The following is a 20,422-nucleotide window of genomic DNA, read 5'->3' as shown; positions in this document are numbered from 1 at the left end:
TCAAACCAAAGTTTTGTTAGCTTCTCACTTCTTATGCACATCTCAAATTAAGACAGAAGCAAAATATGCAAACAAATCACCAATATACCCACTAGAGATAACTGCTGAGTAATAAGGCTAATATCAACAGGTTGTTGTTTATCTGTGTTGATCTATGATGTGTTTGTCAGGATCTGGAGAAGGTTTCAGTGTGTGTGAGAGATGGGACAGAAGCTCAGGATTCAGTCTGGAGATCCAGAGACACACAGGACTCAGAGCTCAGCCTCACTTTACTGTGTTATACTGACGCTCAGGATCATGGATCCGCTGATCAAACCTCTGACTGTAACGCTGGAGAACAGCAGATGAAGATGTGCTCCGTCAATCTGGAGGACTGCAGGAACCTGATAGAGAGACGAGGAGAAGAAACCACAGCAGAGGAACAACAACAGAGCCATGAGGAGGAGGATGATGAAGATCAGAATAATGAGGATGATCAGGACGAGGATGAAGATCAGAATGAGGATGATGATTACTTTGTTCCTAAAGGTATGTTTCTTCCTTTTGTGACCAGATATGTTGAATTAACAGAATTGTTTTTATCCTTAATAAATTGTAAAAATCTTATCTATGTTCTGACCTAAATTCATGTGGAGCAGCATTTTTCTGTGAATTCTGCCAATTTGAGACTCTAGCCACGATTCCATTACAGATTTGCACAAAACTTTTGCGATATTTTCTAAATGTCAATAAAAAACTATAGCGAAACTATTACGACAGCGTTTCCATTAACCCATGTTATGGGACTAAATTTTTTTGACGATAAGTCATTCTAAAAATCATTGCAACGGATGTCGGTAGGATTATGTATATCTCAGCCACTGCACTAGCCATTATTATTAACCGAAGGAGGCATAGGTGTGTTAGCCAAGCATTAATGGCAAGAAAAGCCTCTTATACTTGTTAGTGTCCACGTATGAGGTGTTTCTGCGTGTTTCTCCCTCTTATCTGCATCAAGGTCTTAATTGTGGCTAGGGCTGAACAATTTTTGGAAAATAATCTAATTGCGATTTTTTTTTTCATGCATAAAGTAGGAGAGAGGCCGCACTATGCATAAATATACTTTTATTTGCACAGACGCGTTTCGGCGCGTGCCTTCTTCAGTGTGCAACAAGGTAACAATGTAGCCAATCTTATATGCCCACACCCATTGACACACCCATATTAACACCAGCCAATGATGTTAAAGGGTTTGTTCACCCAAAAATGAAAATTCTGTCAGTAATTACTCACCCTCATGTTGTTCCAACCCCGTAAGACCTTCGTTCATCTTCAGAACACAAATTAAGATATTTTTGATGAAATCTGACAGCTGGCTCACTTCTCCATAGGCTTCTAAGGGACTGAAACTTGCTGGCCCAGAAAAGTTATTAAAGAGATCGTTAATATAGTCCAAGTGACTACAGTGGCTCAATCTTAAGTATATCAAGCGACGAGAATACTTTTTGTGCGCAAAAGAAACAAAAATAACGACTTTATTCCACTATTCATTTCATTCTCTCTCTGTGCCTCGAGTTGGTTCATGTAGTGTTTTTGCGCAGCACGTCAGTGTTACACGTCACCACGTAGGCTCACTATTGGCTGACGCTGGTCATGTGTGTGATGCGTGATGACGTGCAACATTGACGCGCTGCGCAAAAACACTACGTAAACTAACTCGAGGCCCAGAGAGAATGAAATGAATACATATGAACACATATTAGTGTTCCATTTATAAGAAACAACTTAGTGACAGATCTTCATTCATCCCATTCGGGATACATGTGTTTAAGTTAAAAATATACCAAGCCTCTCGCTGCAGGAGGTGGTTCTCACGGTCTCCCCCTCTTACATGCTGCACAGTTAAAACACTTAAAATTGCCGTGTGGAATTTTAAAGGGAAAAGGCGACTGGATAGGTGCAGGGAGGTGCGATCGCACTAACCGGTCTCTCAGGCTGGGTGCTCGTTTATAACAGCTACGCGGCGGATCCTTAAAAGTGTGACCTATGTCTGGGTCACTTCTTAGAATGTGCCAGTGGCGATGCACAGTGTTCTTCAAGCTATTTGAAATCTGACCATAAGTGGATACAAGTGTAACTGTAGTGTTGTTAGAGCTATTCTGATCGATACGTTTGGTCATCAAATCAGCACGTTGGATACTGCGTTGGATACACACTCTAGACCAGTGGTTTTCAAACTTTTTCAAGATATTTTTATTGACGCGACCCATAGGCCTATATACTGTAGGCCTATTCTTAAGCCAAGCATACAGAATACAATGGGGCTAAATGTGCATTAGACTTTATTCTCATTTAAAAGTGCTCTGTTGTGCACAGCTTGCACAAAAATTCAGCTCAGCACTTTTCTTAACAACCGCTTTTGATGATGCACGTGCAGTGGCTTATCCGTGACGCGATCGCAACGCAAAGTTAATTCTGCACTCTTTTGATCTAGCTAAAGCTACAGGGATGCTAATTAACCGGTTAACCATTAACCATTGTAAGAATTTTAACCAATTAATAGCCTACTATCGTTTGATGTATGCTTAAAAAAATACACTAAAAATATTCCACAACAAATCCTTTAAATTGAATGATATTCAGAACAGAACAAGAATGAAAAAAAAAAAATCTATAAACAAGCCAAAACGAAATAATTTAAAGTGAAAGTGAAAGTAAGCGGCATTGGGTTCAAGTAACTCTCTCATTCGAATACATTTTTTCCCAAATTCGCGATTTATTTGCATGCTAAACTATTATTTATTATAGGCTTCTAAGAAAAAAATTAAAATGATTATCCCCCCAAATTTTAAATATTTATTAGGCTTCAAAAAATATAACAACTTTTAATTTACGTGAACTTAAAACAAACCTTACATAAACCCATTATAAATGTCATATTTACCTGTGCCTTTCCTGTCTAACAGGTATGAAATATACAGAAATTGAATAAGGTTATCAAAACATCCCGCACTGCATAAAAAGCTACAAGCATTCTTTAGTCAAGAGCATTTAGTAATTTTTCTTTGTCCTTTGGTTAACTTTACTGACAGAGAGAATTAACTGCTGCCACTTTAGGACCAGCGACGATCTCACGCATCCCATTCTCTCACTACTCTTTACTTTCATTTAAGATTTTATTTAACTCATTTAAGACTGTTCTTGTGAGGATCCTCGACAAAACGGACATTTTGGCATACATACATACATTTGTTGTTCGTTCTAGCGCGAAAGAGAACGATGTCGATGCGCGCGTCCAGGTCCAGGAACATCGCGTGCACACTATATAAATAAATAGCAAAAGGGATTTGGGATTTTGAAAAGTGGGGAGGACATGTCTCCCCTGTCCCCATAGGAAATTACGCTTGTGGGCTTCTTTGTACTTCACTCACGTTCCAATATCGATCCTTCTTTAAAAAAAAACACCCTCTTCACATGCGCAAAAATGTGCTTGGAAACATCACAGTGGAGCGCTGCTTACACTGAATGGCACGAATTGTAGGCTAATGACTATTTAAACAGAGCAGTGTAATTTTTATGTTAGGTTGACTATTTTATTTTGATAATGAACCGGCTGCGATGTCAAGATTGCAATGCTGGAATATGTTGTGTGTGTGTGTGAGGCGTCGGCGCGATGGAAAAATATACTCCGTTATTTTGTTCAGGACATCATTCGAAACTGCAAAGTATTTATTTTTATTTGTGTACACTCGCAATAAAACTCAACATTGTACTTTTGTAAAATAAAGAAAACAAACAAACTGCCGTCTCGGTTTCCTTTCCGTCAACTTGTTTGTGAGGCGCCACGCCTCACAGATATGAAACAAACTCAGCAGCATGCTGTCAGTTTTTTCTTTCGTTTTATTAATCTATTAATTGTTTAAATAGCCATATTTCGCGTGTGTCTTTTATATAGGCCTATAGACAATGATTTAATGAAAACAAATTTTGTTTTTTAATTTAATTATATTTTCCTTAAATCATCCTGGCGACCCATTTTATAAGTCTCGCGACCCAGGGTTTGAAAACCGCTGCTCTAGACAATCATGCACCAAGTTATCTGAATTTTTTTTAACCAATATTGCGATTGCGATTTAATATGCGATTACTTTTTAAGTTCTTTATCTTCTGTATCATTCGACAAAGACAAGCAATAAATCATTGTATAGTATGGATGGGAATATTTAGGCACCTCATGATCTACTTTTTTTCTTAATTAATCTTATTAATAACACTTAAAAATCTTTATTTAATTACATGTGTAATTATACGTATTTTTTAAAATAATTATTAAAAAAACATGTTACATGTTAAGAATTTTAAATAGGTTATATAAACTAATGTAGTTTAAAAATATAAAAGCTAGTAAATAACAAAGAGGAACAAAAAAAAAACATCACAAGCAATAAACAAAGAGCGCTTTCAGTACTTAAAAGTCTGAACTTTTTCCATTCGAGAGCTGTGAGTGATTTTTTTTTTCTCAGTTTAGAAGCTGCATTCACACTAATGCACAGATCTTATGGTTTAAGATATAACTGACCGTGTTTACATTAATTTTGTGTCTAAGCATTTTGAGATGCAAGTACATTTAACCAATGAGTCGCTCACAGCCGCATGCTCGAGCGCTCTTCACAAAGCATGCGCGAGTATTTTAAATTCAAAGCAGCCTTCTTATTGATTTTCATATTTTTAATATATAAGCCAACTGCATTCCAAAAGACATAAATGATGCCTTAGTAGAGCATTTGTGAGGAAAATTCTGGCGGACGAGACAAGCAAAGCGGCATAACCTGTGCGATAAAGCCTGTGAATGTCCTTGTAATTCGCTTAAACCTTTCCAAACTTTATGAAAGATTATTTTTCGGAAGGTTCGAGCGGTGTCGTGTGTGTGTGTGTGTGTGTGAGAGAGAGAGAGAGAGAAATTAGAAGCAAGCAGAATTCGGTTGTTTCTAAAGCACACGCAGCGTCATCACGCATCTGTGTTTAAAAACTAAGCTCAGACTCGATTCTGAAATTCTCTGAATCGATCCAGAATCGTTGGAGAGAGAATCTATAACATAATATATCATTATATATTAATTATATATATTATAACATAATATCACATAAATTAAACAAAGTGTTCTTTCCTGTATGCCAGGCCTATACGTGCCATGTTGATGCTACATCTGCAGACTGCTTTTCCCCCGCGTGTGACGTGAGTGTAATCGCTGCTTTTGCGGTTAAAGAATCGCGTTTCATCATATTGCGATATTATCGCAAATGCAATTAATCGTTCAGCCCTAATTGTGGCATTTCTTTGTTGTGCAGAATCCAGTATTCCCGTGATACTTTTTAATTAAGTTTAATGAAGAACTCTGTCTCGTCTTTTGTCCAAACATACTTCGCCTTCTTTAAAGAATGATCGACTTTTATGTACACCAGGTGACCTGTAAATGCGAAAAACCTTTTCCATTGTAGTTTTGTGAAATATTACTTTTTCGAATTGCCTGAAAAACTAAATGGGAATTGTTTCCATTAGGCGTATTTTCAATTCGCCATTCCAATTTGTGCAATTTGAAGGGTAATGGAAACGCAGCTACTGAGAATGGCAAATTGTGAGTTGCATGCGTGTAAAATATCACAAGTTCACAATTTCAATTTTATTTTGAGTGATCATTCAACTTTAGAAAATATAAAAAGTTCAATATTTTATGCCCATTTTGCTCCTTTCAGATGACCAAGCTGGTTCATCTTCTGATGGAGAAACTGCCTCTGCATCCAAAGAGCGACAGACAGTGAAGAGTTTCTCCTGTGTAACCTGTGGGAAAACATTGAGCTCACAGGGACATTTAGCAAGACATGAGAGAACACACACAGAACAGAAAGACTTCACCTGCAAGATATGTGACATCAGCTTTTCAACCTCAGAAGAGAAAAGACGTCATTCAAAAGAGCACAAGAAGAAAGAGTTTCATTGTGATCAGTGTGGAGAGAATTTTAATTCCTCTTCTAGTCTATATCGTCATAGACGGAAGACGCACAGTGGTGAAAAACCTTTCGAATGCAGCGAGTGTAACAAGTATTTCCGCACCAAAGGATATCTTTCAACTCATAAGAAATACCACAGGGAGGGAAAGCTGTACCAGTGCACTCAATGTGAGAAGAGCTTCAACCAAGAATCCCATCTGAAGAACCATCTACTCGCACACACCAATGAGAGGCCGTACCAGTGCAGTGAATGTGGGAATACCTTTAAGGACTCAAAATCTCTGAAGGCACACCAAAAAATACACTCTGATGTCAAACCGTATCAGTGTTCACACTGTAAGAAACGTTTCAATCATTTAACTCACCGGAAAACCCATGAGAGGATTCACACTGGAGAGAAACCGTACCTGTGCTCCTACTGCGGGAAGAGCTTTGCTAGTCCATTTTCTTTCAAAGTTCATATGAGAGTTCACACTGGAGAAAGACCGTATCACTGTGGTGATTGTGGGAAGGGTTTTTATAATGCAAGTGACTTAAAAATACACAAGAGGACTCATACAGGAGAAAAACCTTTTAAATGCTCACATTGTGACAAGACTTTTGCTCGATCAAGTGCCATGAAAGTCCATGAGCGAATGCATACAGGAGAGAAACCTTACCGCTGCTCCATCTGTGGCGAGAGATTCGCTTTTAAATGGGGTTTTCAGACTCACCAGAAGAAACACACCACTCCAGAGACATCATAGCTTCATCATGTCATTAATTTTAGGTTTTGTTTAAAAAAAAAAAACACCTTGCAGTGTTGCCCAAACCTGCTCCTGGAGGTCCGCTGCTCTGCAGAGTTTATTTCTAAATATAATTAAACACACCTGAACCAGCTAATCAAGAGCTGTGTCTGAAATCTGCTAAAATATGGCACTATTTGAGTCTGCAGCTCAATCATCCATCCATTCGTTTTTCCAAAACGCTGGTCCAATGTGGCTACAGCGGAATATCATACAGGTATAAATTACTTTTTAATTGATTATTAAATTGTTTAAATAAGGTTTATACATAGTTTCCATGACAGAGTTCAAGATAAATCTTTTCATCTCACTACTGGAGCTGCCAGTTTCAAATGATTATTAACCAGCACAAACTATGCAAAAGCGGCAGCCCTTCCAGTGCACTCAGTGTATGAAATCACCCACTCGTTTTCATTCACTCCTTCAAGTGAACCATATTAGTGGACTAATGTAGGGAATAGTGAATGAGGGTATAGGGGGTGATTTTGAACACAGCAAAGGTTTTCAGACTCACTAGAAACTTCCGGGCAAGTGTGTTGGAGCTAAACTGTGCAGGATGTTGGCCGTCCAGGAGCAGGATTGGACGCCCCTGTTCCCGAACATTATTAACTGTGTAGAAATGAATCCTCTGGATGAAAATCTATTTCTTTGTGACAACTTAAAATTCTCTGTAATGTGCAGATCAGTGTCTGATGTTTGTGAGGTATTTAATCACACTAACAGAATGACGAGGCCTAAGTATTTAGCAGTTATTTAAGACTTGATGGCATGAAATGAGTCTTATTTCCCTCAGTCACTTTGTTACACAAAGCTGAAATGATCCAGACATTAACATGAAATAATACACTACAGGTACAGTAACATGTTATAAGGTCACACTGTCAGTTTTTGGGATTGACAATTGCATTTACTTACAGGTGTGAATCGTGAAATCAACTTACAGTAGCGCCTCAAATACTGTCTGTATTAATGTGCAACGGGAGTTAAGCCTGTACTTACCAGTAACCAAGTAATATCTCAGCATACAATAAAGCAGTTTAATGCAATTAATAATGCAAGTTATTGTGCTACTTCTCTCAGTTTGTCTCAGGGAGTGTGCGTTTGCCGGCCTGCTTAATTTATTCTTGCCTGTGTTTTGCTGGAGGACGTGCAGAAAAATAGCAAATACAATACATTTTTCCAATTTAAAATCACTGTTTTCTATTTGAATCAATATTCAATATTTTTCCCCTGTATTCTGTATTTTTCTATTTTCAGTCTGTTTTTGATTTGATGTTACTACAGTCTTCTGTGTCACATGACGCAGAAATTATATGCTGATATGTGAAGTGTGGAAACTGACTAACAGTGTTTTTCCAGGATTCACAGATCAACAGAAAGTGAAGAACAGCATTTATTTCAAACCGAGAGCGTCTGGAACCTTCTTTTACAGTGCGCCTCTGATGTGCGCGCGCTTTCTCCTGTCTTCCACAGAAAGCCGCGAATTTGCGTAATTCAAATATTAACGGTCATTTTGATTTACCCTGACTGACTAACAAACAGTCGTTTTATTAGTATTAGTCACTAGGCAACGCCAGTAGAATACAATTGTATTTTTAATAAGAGAAATTAGGTTTGGTGAAGCTACTCTTTTACTCCATCGCTCGTACGCTGTAGGAGGCGCTGTGACGTTATTTAGTCTGCCGGTAAAACCACTGAAGAAAGCAAGACAACTGGAGCTCTCAGACGGTGGGTGTTTAATCTATTTTGCATTATGCGTTTTACTTGTTCCTTTTCTGTCTCTAATTAATTTGTTACAGCTTTTCCTCGCCTGCTCGCCATGAAAAAACAAAACATGGTTTTACTATAGTAACCATAACGAAGGTCCTCTTGTTTTATTTAAGTAAACTACGTTTTAACCATGATATTTGTAGTCAATAATAGTTCGTATACTAACACAATGCTTAACCCTTTCATGCATGAATTATGATAACCTCAGTCAGGATTTTTTTCCTATGTGTTTTTATTGCTCTTAGGGCATGAAAAACAAGAATTGATTTTTATTTTATTTTTTTACAAATTTTTCAAAGAGATCTTCAGATGTCCACTTGAGTGGACAGCATGCGGTTGGTTTAAACTGAAGATATACTGTATTAAATATAAGACAATAATCAAACAGATAAACTATGTGAATTTAACAAACTAATCAATGCAATTATATCAAATAATGTGAAAACTATAAAATATATACAAAAAATATAAATGCAAAATATTGCAATGGCTTCATACAACTTCATACAAGTTGCACTTCGCGTATCTATGATATCAGAACATGAGGATGTGATTCCATCAGAATTTTCTACAGCCTGTCAAGGTACAACTGTGGAAACCACTCAGATGCTCCCTCCAGTGCACCAGAGTATGGAGATTTACCCTTATTAGCTGATAATTCTGATTATGTTCAAGATGGACATGCACATTTCTATCATAGCCCTCCTCTGAGAAAACCTAGCGATACGTTTTTTCAATCTCATCTGAAATGATCAGTGTTGGGGGTAACGCATTACAAGTAACATGCATAACGCATTCAGATTACTTTTTTGATGTTACAAGTAAAGTAATGTGTTACAAGTAACATGCATTACCTAATCAGATTACTTTTTGATCTAACAAGTTATTAACTAGAAGTAATGTGCATTACCTAATCAGATTACACTTTGATGTTATGAGTAAAAAAACGCATTACAATAACGCACATTACATAATCAGATTACTTTTTGATGTTATGAGAAAGGAAACGCATTACAAGTAACATGCATTATGTAATCAGATTACTTTTTGATGTTATGAGTAAAGAAACGCATTACAAGTAACATGCATTACGTAATCAGATTACTTTTTGATGTTATTAGTAAAAAAACGCATTACAATAACATGCATTATAAAATCAGATTACTTTTTGATCTAACAAGTAAAGTAATGCATTACAAGTGTCATACATTATGTAATCACATGACTTTTTTCGATGTCAATGAAAATTACATTCTAATAATACAAATACATTTATTTACAGTAGAAAAAGTCAATGCATATTAAGTTTTTAAGTTTTAAATTTCAAAAACAATATTCACATTATAATTATGAATTGTAGCTGAAATATAGCAATTGATGCATGACGTCCACTACAGTGGACATGTGATTAATCAGAGTTTTCTCTCAATCTAAAATCAAAACTTGGAAAATTTTACTGTGATATGACTCATTAGATATTGCTTGATGCTGCAATATTTTTTTTACCTACAAGAGTCTCCTAGGATAGAAGGAATGGGTGGATATTCTGGAGCAACTTGGCATGTCTGACTGACCCTTGGCCATCTTGGTTTGGAGGGGGAAAAAATCGAAACATAGGATGATGCACCAGGGTCCAATGAAGAGATTGATGTGCAACTTTGCCATAAAAACCCGTGCAAATTCAAGAAAATGCTTTTTTAATAGCTGTCCGCTGTAGTGACCACTATGCGTGAAAGGGTTAATTTTAAAATATAGACGCTTAAAGCACAGTTTCGTGAGAAATTAGCATAAACCTTACCATATCATGTCTAATATATGCATATAATATTGTAACATTTGATAATATTCATGCTCTGTGGTGACTCAAAACAAATTTACATCTGAAATGAAATGTTTATGAATATTCTACAAAAATAAGATGTTATTTTCTTTAGTTCTGCTCATGATGTGTTTGTTTTCAGATGTTGACCATGAGAGTGCAGATGGATGTGATCTGCTGTAAATCAGTAGGAACTGATCTGTCCATGCTGGATATTGAGGATTTCATCACTGAAATCTGTCAGCTGAAGAAAGAGGTGGCGTCACTGGAGGCAAAGCTGAGAGAAAGAGGAGACAAACCCAACAGAGAGGTTTGAGCAGCTCATCATTTCATCCTTCAGCTCAATCAAACCAAAGTTTTGTTAGCTTCTCACTTCTTATGCACATCTCAAGTTAAGCCAGCAGCAAAATATGCAAACAAATCACCAATATAACCACTAGAGATAACTGCTGAGTAATGAGGCTAATATCAACAGGTTGTTCTTTATTTGTTTATCTATTTTGTCAGGATACTGATGCTCAGGATTATGGATCCGCTGATCAAACCTCTGACTGTAACGCCGGAGAACAGCAGATGAAGATGTGCTCCGTCAAACTGGAGGACTGCAGGAACCTGATAGAGAGACGAGGAGAAGAAACCACAGCAGAGGAACAACAACAGAGCCATGAGGAGGAGGATGATGATGATGATGAGATTGACTATGATGAGGATAGTGGGAAAGAAGCTCAGGATTCCCTCTGGAGTGTCAGAGATCAGAGATCCAGAGACTCAGAGTGCAGTCTCACTTTACTGTGTTATACTGACGCTCAGGATCATGGATCCGCTGATCAAACCTCTGACTGTAACGCTGGAGAACAGCAGATGAAGATGTGCTCCGTCAAACTGGAGGACTGCAGGAACCTGATAGAGAGACGAGGAGAAGAAACAACAGCAGAGGAACAACAACAGAGCCATGAGGAGGAGGAGGATGAGGAGGATGAAGATGATGAAGATCAGAATAATGATAATGTTGACGATGATGAAGAATTTGATCCTTCAGGTATGTTTCTACCTTATTTGACCAGAAAGGCAGGGTTCCAGACTGCGACCAAAATGGTCGCATATGCAACCATTTTTTGAGAATGTGCGAGTTAAAATTTGTCAAAATGAACACGTTAACACATGCGATTCATTTATTCAGTTAAACGCGTTAAAAATTCTTTCATCCATTGGCTGCTCTATAGTATTTTATCACGCTATCATTCATTCAAGTGCTAATAAACAATTCAAGCGCGATAAAACACAAAAATAAGAACTTAAATATGTACTGGCGGCGCGCTGTCTGTAAATCTCCTCTCTGTGTGATACACACAACACACACACACACACACACACACACACACACACAGGACTCATGCGCACAGAATGCCGCTTCAGACAGCGCGCAGCCGCATTGAGTTCTCTTTCACGCTTGAACGGACAAAAACACACAAAAGTATGCCAAAATGTTCACTTTGTCGAGTATCCTTGTAAGCACAGTATTAAATTAGTTAAAAAGTGTTAAATGAACGCAAAGAGTTGTGACAACTTCGGATGCTTGTCAGATCCAGATCCGCATTGTATGCATCAGATCTTAAAGCGACAGCAGCCTAATAAACCCGCTTCTGTGAAACATTAATGTAAAAAAATCAAATCAAAGAAAAAAGTCAGAGAAAATTACAGTGAAGACTGAGAGGTGTTTGATAACTTTATTCAATTTATGTATATTTCCTACCTAATAGATCAAATATTTAAAATATACTTTGTTGTTTCTACATTAATTTGGAGATTAAATGTGAAATTATTATAATATAAAAATATATTAAAAACTTTAATGTTAAGTGTGATTAATTACGAATAGGCTAGTTAATTGTTTTAATCGATTGACAGTACTAAATAAAATACAATCAAACATTAAAAAACATACGTGGTGTTTTTTTGATAGTTATTTTTTAATGGTTTTCATTTAAAAGATTTAAACATTTTGCCAACATGAGGTCCTGTGTCACTGTCAGTCTTTTTACATCAGTGCAAAACTAGGGTACGCAGATTAGGACAATTATTCATCAGCATGCATTGATTAATTCCATGTTGTAAAAAAAACAATTTGGTGCGACCAAATCATGTGCTGGTGCGACCAACTGAGAAAGTTGGTAGCACCAGTGCAACCAGTGGAAAAGTTAGTCTGGAGCCCTGAAAGGTTTAGTGATCCTTTTGTGATTGTCGAACACAATTGAATAAATTCAAGGCACACATTTTTATTATGCAAAGCTCTTTGTCTTTTACCATAAGCAAGTCTGTTTTGAACTTCAGACAATATCAGACAAATGGAGCGTAACTGGAAGAACACAAAACTAGAGGTTTTTCGCACTTCATGGAAAGAGAGTGCGATTGCGTACAGAAAGGGCTTAAAAACTGCTAGATCTGCTTATTTTTCAACCCTCTAAGAAGAAAACAAACACAACCTTAGGTATTTATTTGAAACAGTGGCTAAATTTACGAGAAATAAAGCTTCAACCCCAGACGTTTCCAAACAAGCACAGCAGTAATGACTTTGTGAACTTCTTTACTTAGGCTACATGATTTATAATACTAGAGAAAGTTATAACTATGCAACCGTCTACTACAGTATCACATCAGACAGTGCATTGTAGTCTCCCTAAGGAAAAATTTGATTCATTCATTGCTATAGGACAGGAAGAATTGTCTAAACTCGTTAAATCATCTAAATCAACAACATGTATGTTAGACCCTATACCAACTAAACTATTGAAAGAGATGCTTCCTGAGGTCATAGATCCTCTTCTTAATATCATTAATTCATCTTTATCACTAGGATACAAACCAAAAACTTTTAAGCTGACTATGATTAAACCGCTTGTTAAAAAAACGCAACTTGATCTTACAGAATTAGTCAATGACAGGCCGATCTCGAATCTACCTTTTCTGTTAAAGACACTATAAAAGGCAGTATCCTCCCAACTATCTAGAAAGAAATGGTAAGCCTATCTGCTAGGATTTCCAGGGGAGAGAGAAAAATTAAGATTTTGAGAATTTTTATTTTTTATTAAATAACATATGAAAAACCTGTATAAACTGAACACCAAAGAACAATATTAACTATTGAGCGGTGGTGACACGTTAATGTAATATGTAAGGGTGGCGCTGCCAATAACGCACCTAAAAGCTGTCACAAAGAACTGGCAAAAGTAATGACTATGAATATGTCAAATATAGCAAGGAGACATTTCAATTGTTTATTAATAAACAAGTGTTTTCTGTGTCAGTGTCGGCTGCAAAGATGAAGTTGACGATGCTGACTCGCAGTAGTGAACGCGCCAGAGAGAAATCCACATTTCATATGGATTACATATGCAGAGAGCAGTCTGTTTTCTTTCGTTTTGAATTATTTTGTTTAAAAATACACATTTCAAGCTTTCTATAGATATATTTCTCAGGTCTGTGAGGCAAGTAGCTTATACGCTGAGTTTCGGCTAATTTATGAGACGAGATCCAGTTCACGCGTCGGCGCCTCCGTGTCCTGATTATATTGCCTGCTATGTTTACTAATTATTTATTAAATCCAGGCAATTGGTTGGTGAAACATTGATTAAAATTAAGATACAATTAATAAAACACGAAATTCACTTTAAAGAAAGGTTTTCTACAAAAACATGAACTTAATGAAGTGGTCAAAATCATGTCTGCCCACTCCATTTGTCTCCCGATATATTGCTCATCTTATGATCTTACTCATGCTTTTCACTTTTCATATAATCAACATAGATGAAATTAAAAAAAGAAATTATTTAATTTAAACATAAATATGAAACTAAATAGTTTTCTTTAATGACTAGGCTACAACCTAGCCTACAGAGATATTTAATGTCGGAGCGGGATTTGAGCAAACGGCGTCTTACCGGTGAGCATGTGGGGGGAGAGGTACGATTTTCTAACAATCATTGAATATTATTTTGCTTGATATGCCAATCTTTAATATTTGGTGTTTTAAATGCCTGTTTGAGGTCTCTGTGAAAATTTTAAAGCAGTCTTTTAGTGCCACTTTCAGAGCGGTCATGTCTGTAACGGAGAACTGTCACATCCGTAACATTGTTTTTTCCTCATAAATGCGAACACGAAAACTAAAATAAAATGAATATTTTATGTTCTGTGGAGAGCCAACCTTTCTTCATCCGGTGGGTAGTATTACTTTTGATTTTTCACAGAATTACTAAAAAATATTTTGCCACTAAAACTTAAAGATTTTTTGCATCACGTCTTTAAGTGTATTTAAATCTTTAAGTCTTTATGTGTATTTCCCTCATATTAAATATAAAACGCATGTGTATACTGATATTTTTCTAATGTCTGGACTCCTTTATTAAGGGAGTATGGATATATAAACAGACGTTTCAATATATTGGTAATAAATGCATTTTGAAGTTTTGATTACAAATGTCATGTCCATAACGCTGGAATTGCCCAATAGTAATTTAAAGATGTGGTAGTATTGGATCTGGACGGGAAGGATAACTCTGGGAGTTGGAAGGGGTGTGTTGCGATTCTGCCTTCTCACACCGCGACACAGGTTTGTGGATCTGAGCGTGGATCACGATTTCGGTTTCATATTGCATATCGTTACAGCCCTACCTAGCATACACATAACACATTATCAACTTCTATAATTCAAATCATGTAAAATGTTAGGCTGCATAAACTTGGTCAGCTGGAACCGGAACACTTCCCCTAACACCTGACGTACTTGTTATATCATAGGATTACGTCTATACGCTAATATTAGTCTCTCTGTTTATCTGGAGGTTTACCGTAGTCCACCCGATCCAAGCCCTATTCAAATCTGACGAAGGACCTGTGCCTGGACAACGCAACCCTGAAGTGTCAACTTGACTCTCACCTGTGAAGGCCTCTTTCCCTTCCCTTTACCTTTGTACAGATAAAACATTATCAAAATGATTCCAGTTTGCATGGACCTGCGGAAACGACAAAAAATTATGTATTATGCAGGCCAGACAGGTAATTTGCCAATGTCACTTTATAAAGAAAGAGTAATATTTGTAATATTCAAACGCGCATACCTATAGACTAAACACGTAGTATGCATGTGCACACCGTTTCCGTTTTCACAGATTCACGTTTTTGAAGTTTACACGGAGATGATAACTTTTTCAAAATCTTTCAAAATTTGCCTCTTGGAAGCTTTTTCGAAGTTTGCGTTCTCGAGCCACAAAACACCGTTGTCGTGCAAATGAATGGCCAGAACGCATTAAAAGTTGTTTTAGGTAGTGCGTTATAGATCAACTAACATGAAATATGATCATTATAAAGGTTTCTTAAAGGACACAACACATTCAGTTACATGTATTTAAGAATAAAAATATCAGCCAAGGGCTGACTGACATGTGACGCAACCAATCACTGTTCGTTTTGTTCCGCGTTATGTTTAGTGTGAAAATGTAAAGTTGATGTCTATACAGTAACAGACGTACATCTAATAAATTATTCATTCAAGAACGTTGTGCAAGTTTACTGCAAGAATAGAGCCGCGAACCTCACATACTTTTGAAAATCCAGAATTCAGTTGATCCTGATAAGAGCTGTAAACATGACGGTGTTCTTCTTCCACGATGGGTTTCGCATCACGGCATTTAAGGTGATGCGTTCTAAAATAACGCTCACCTTGTGCAGGACATGCAATAAGTCAGTAGAGGTATTGTATTTGGCCAGAGAAGGCAAAAAATGTGAAAAGAATTGCTAAAATTTAAAGCTGGTTTGTAGCATACCAAGAATACAGTACTATAGTGTTATTTAGTGTTAAATTATTGTATTTGGGTTAGGTGGCTTAGGTTTTATTGTGAATTTATGTAAATTTGTTGTTTTGTATTTAGACTACTTATATTTATATATTTACTCTACAATTTGAATATATTCAATTTTAAGAATGTTTTTTTTTTTTTTTTTTTTTTTTCAATAAAAAAGCCGCTATTTTAATGTCATTCACCATCGTTTTGAGGCTCTCTTTTTTTAAAGTATCGGTTCAGGCACCAGTACCGTTTTAAAAGTATCAATTTGGCACCGGTATCGAAAAAAAAAACCCCTAGTTTTCAGTTAAAACGGTGTTGTGTAAGCGGCCCCTAAGTTAATAACTAACTATTATTATAAAGCTACTTTGAAAAAATCTGCATTTTAAAAAGCGCTTTATAAATGAAGGTGACTTGACTTATGCCCATTATGTTCCTTTCAGATGACGAGGCTGGTTCATCTTCTGATGGAGAAACTGCCTCTACATCCAAACAGCGACAGACAGTGACCAACTGTGGAAAAACATTCAGCAAACAGGAACATTTAGTGAGACGTAAGAGGAAACACACAGAACAGAAAGACTTCACCTGCAAGATATGTGACATAAGCTTTTCTACCTCAGAAGAGAAGAGACGTCATTCAAAAGAGCACAAGAAGAAAGAGTTTCATTGTGATCAGTGTGGGAAGAAATGTAATTCCTCTTCTAGTTTCTACCGTCATAAGGCGACTCATACGGACAGGGAAGAAAAGCTGTATCAGTGCCCTCACTGCGAGAAGAGCTTCACCCAGGGATGGATTCTTAAGAACCATCTACTTGTGCACAGCAATGAGAGGCCGTACAAGTGCAGTGAATGTGAGAAGAGCTTCAAAAAGAAATCCATTCTGAAGAGCCATCTACTCACACACACCAATGAGAGGCCGTACAAGTGTCCTCACTGCGAGAAGAGCTTCAACCAGGGACCCCATCTGAAGAGCCATCTACGCATACACACCAATGAGAGACCGTATCAGTGCCCTCAATGTGAGAAGAGCTTCAACCAGAGATCCCATCTGAAGAGCCATCTACGCATACACACCAATGAGAGTCCATACAAGTGCCCTCACTGTGAGAAGAGCTTCAACCAGGGATCCCATCTGAAGAGCCATCTACGCATACACACCAATGAGAGGCCGTATCAGTGTTCACACTGTGAGAAACGTTTCCATCATTCGACTCACCGGAAAACCCATGAGAGGATTCACACTGGAGAGAAACCGTTCCTGTGCTCCTACTGCGGGAAGAGCTTGGCGACTCAATTTTCTTTTAAAATTCACATGAGAGTTCACACTGGAGAAAGACCGTATCACTGTGGTGATTGTGGGAAGAGTTTTTATAAGGCAAGTGACTTACAACTACACAAGAGGACTCATACAGGAGAAAAACCTTTTAAATGTTCACATTGTGACAAGACTTTTGCTCGATCAAGTGCCATGAAGGTCCATGAGCGATGGCATACAGGAGAGAAACCTTACCGCTGCTCAATCTGTGGCGAGAGATTTGCTTTTAAAGGGGTTTTTCAGACTCACCAGAAGAAACACGCCACTCCAGAGACATCATAGCTTCATCATGTGATCATTTTAAGCTGTGTTAGTGGACTGATGTAGGGAATAGTGAATGAGGGTATAGGGGGTGATTTTGAACACATCAAAGGTTTTCAGACTCACTAGAAACTTCCAGGCAAGTGTGTTGGAGCTAAACTGTGCGGGATGTTGGCCCTCCAGGAGCAGGATTGGTGTTCTCGAACATTATTAACTGTGTAGAAATGAATTCTCTGGATGAAAATCTGTATTTCTTTCTGACAATGATTAAACGGCTTGTTAAAAAAACGCAACTTGATCCTACAGAATTAGTCAATTATGGCTCGTTTCCACTGAGCGGTACGGTACGGTACAGTACGGTACGGTTCGGGTCGGTAAACCATGAATCGGCTTGCATTTCCACTGCCAACAGTACCCTTACTTGATAGGCGTGGTGTAGCCTATGCCGGAAAGAAGCAATCGACGTCATTTTCGCGCAAAGAAAGCGACATAAACAACAACAACAATAACAACAACAATGGATGACATACAGCAGATCTTGTTCTTGCTTCTCGGCGTGTTTGTCACAAGAAGCCAAGCGCCGACATTAGGCGTTTCTCAATAACAAGTACGCAAAGTTCGGACTTGCCAAGTCCGACTCAGGAGAATGACTCCCGAGGACGCGAGTCCGTAATTCTGCAAATTGAACAGTGCGTTCTTCAAAACGTGACTCAGCTCGCTCTGCTACTCCGGTTATCTCTGTATGTATATTTTAGGCAACAATAAAACGAAATGTGTTATAAAACACCTCTCTGCCTCTTTTCGTTTTCATTTAAAGAAATTTTAAACATAATAGCCACACAAATGTGGTTCAGGCAATCCGTATTGATTATATTCACTGCATGTAACGTTAGCCTATTTATAACAAAACGAAATATAAAACACAACCCTGCCTCTTTTCGTTTAAATATAATATAAAAATATTAAACAGTGGAAACGAGCCATTACAGGCCGATCTCGAACCTACCTTTTCTGACAAAGATACTAGAAAAGGCAGTATTCTCACAACTGTGTTTCTTTTTAGAAAGAAATGATATCTGCAAGGATTTTCGGTCAGGATTTAGACCGTACCATAGTACTGAGACAGCTCTCATTAGAGTCACAAATGATTTGCTCTTATCATCCGATCGTGGTTATCATCTCTATTAGTGTTACTCGATCTTAGTGCTGCATTTGATACTATCGACCACAACATTCTTTTAAATAGACTCGAAAATTATGTTGGTATTAGTGGAGTTGCATTAGCATGGTTTAAATCATATTTATCTGACCGTTATCAGTTTGTAGCAGTAAATTAAGAGATGTCTTATCGATCACAAGTTCAGTATGGCGTACCACAAGGCTCAGTACTAGGACCGTTGCTGTTCACTCTGTACATGCTACCCTTGGGAGATATCATTAGGAAGCATGGCATTAGTTTTCACTGTTAGGCTGATGATACTCAGCTCTATATTTCTTCACGCCCTGACGAAACTGACCAATTCACAAAACTAATGCATAGCTGATATAAAAAAATTGGATGACTAGCAATTTCCTACTACTAAATTCTGAAAAAATAGAGATTCTAATTATTGGACAAAAATCTTCCTCACGTAAAAACCTAGAATACTGTCTAACACTTGATGGCTGCTCTGTAAGTCTTCGTCGTCGGTTAGGAACCTGGGTGTGCTCTTTGATACCAATCTTTCATTTGAAAGTCACGTGTCTAGTGTGGCGAGGGGGGCGTGGTTTTGCGAAGTCTGTAGCGGGAGAGAAAGGAGGGGGCCGATCGGTGAGTAAGTAGGTCAAGTGCAAAATGATGAACACCTGTGTCTGATTGCAGTGATTGGCGTGGAGAGACCGGATATAAGCCAGCATGCGGGAGGAGATGAGAGAGAGAGTTGGACTGGAACCTCACGCGAACGCGACTGTCTGAGAGAAAGTTGTCTTGTTATCTGTTTATTGTGAGTGCTGTGCTCGGCACGGTGAACGTGCTACGTGTGCACCTTTTTGTTTGTTTATTTATTATTTTTGTGAATAAAACAGTGAGTGTTCCAGTCAAGCCGACCCCTGTCTTCTTCCTTCCTTTCAACATAATATTGATCCTTACTACACTGGTGCCGAAACCCGGGAAGGAAGAAGAACGCCTCCGCCATACAGACTTCGCAAAACCACGCCCCCCTCGCCACATCTAGTATCTGTAAAACCGCATTTTTCCATCTTAAAAATATATCTAAATTACGTCATATGCTCTCATTGACAAATGCTGAACAATTAGTTAATGCGTTCATGACATCAAGGCTAGATTATTGTAATGCTCTATTGGGTGGTTGCTCTGCACGCTTAATAAACAAATTACAGCTGGTCCAAAACACAGCAGCACGAGTTCTTACCAGAACCAGGAAGTATGACCATATTAGCCCGGTTCTGTCAACATTGCATTGGCTCCCTATTAAACATTGTATCAATTTTAAAATATTGCTGATTACTTACAAAGCACTAAATGGTTTAGCTCCGCAGTACTTGAGCGAGCTCTTAACGCATTATAGTCCTTCACGTCTGTTGTGATCTCAAAATTCTGGCCAGTTGATAAAAAAGAATATTAAAATCGACTGCTGGCGGTAGA

General features: G+C 37.8%; 2 protein-coding genes across 2 annotated transcripts in view; both read left to right on the top strand.

The window, feature by feature from the left end:
* The window catches only part of LOC311077534 (uncharacterized protein), an 8,507-nt gene extending 678 nt beyond the window's left edge, over positions 1 to 7,829 (top strand). Inside the window, exons 3-4 of the mRNA XM_084106065.1 lie at positions 171 to 528; positions 5,734 to 7,829. Coding sequence (XP_083962191.1) covers positions 171 to 528; positions 5,734 to 6,734 — 1,359 coding nt within the window. The 3' untranslated portion in view covers positions 6,735 to 7,829. The remainder of the gene's footprint in view (positions 1 to 170; positions 529 to 5,733) is intronic.
* Positions 7,830 to 8,454: 625 nt separating this feature from the next.
* On the top strand, positions 8,455 to 19,856 carry LOC311076103 (uncharacterized protein). The gene is made up of 4 exons (XM_084104001.1): positions 8,455 to 8,501; positions 10,505 to 10,672; positions 10,870 to 11,401; positions 16,643 to 19,856. The coding sequence occupies exons 2-4, from the start codon at positions 10,505 to 10,507 to the stop codon at positions 17,797 to 17,799; spliced, it is 1,857 nt and encodes a 618-aa protein (XP_083960127.1). The 5' UTR covers positions 8,455 to 8,501; the 3' UTR covers positions 17,800 to 19,856.
* The last annotated feature ends 566 nt before the right edge of the window (positions 19,857 to 20,422 follow it).

Source organism: Abramis brama (assembly GCF_963993115.1).
Source record: "Abramis brama genome assembly, chromosome: 2".
Classification (NCBI taxonomy): Eukaryota; Metazoa; Chordata; class Actinopteri; order Cypriniformes; family Leuciscidae; genus Abramis; species Abramis brama.
Note: the sequence above shows the minus strand (reverse complement) of the source record. Positions and strands in the feature narration are given on the sequence as shown.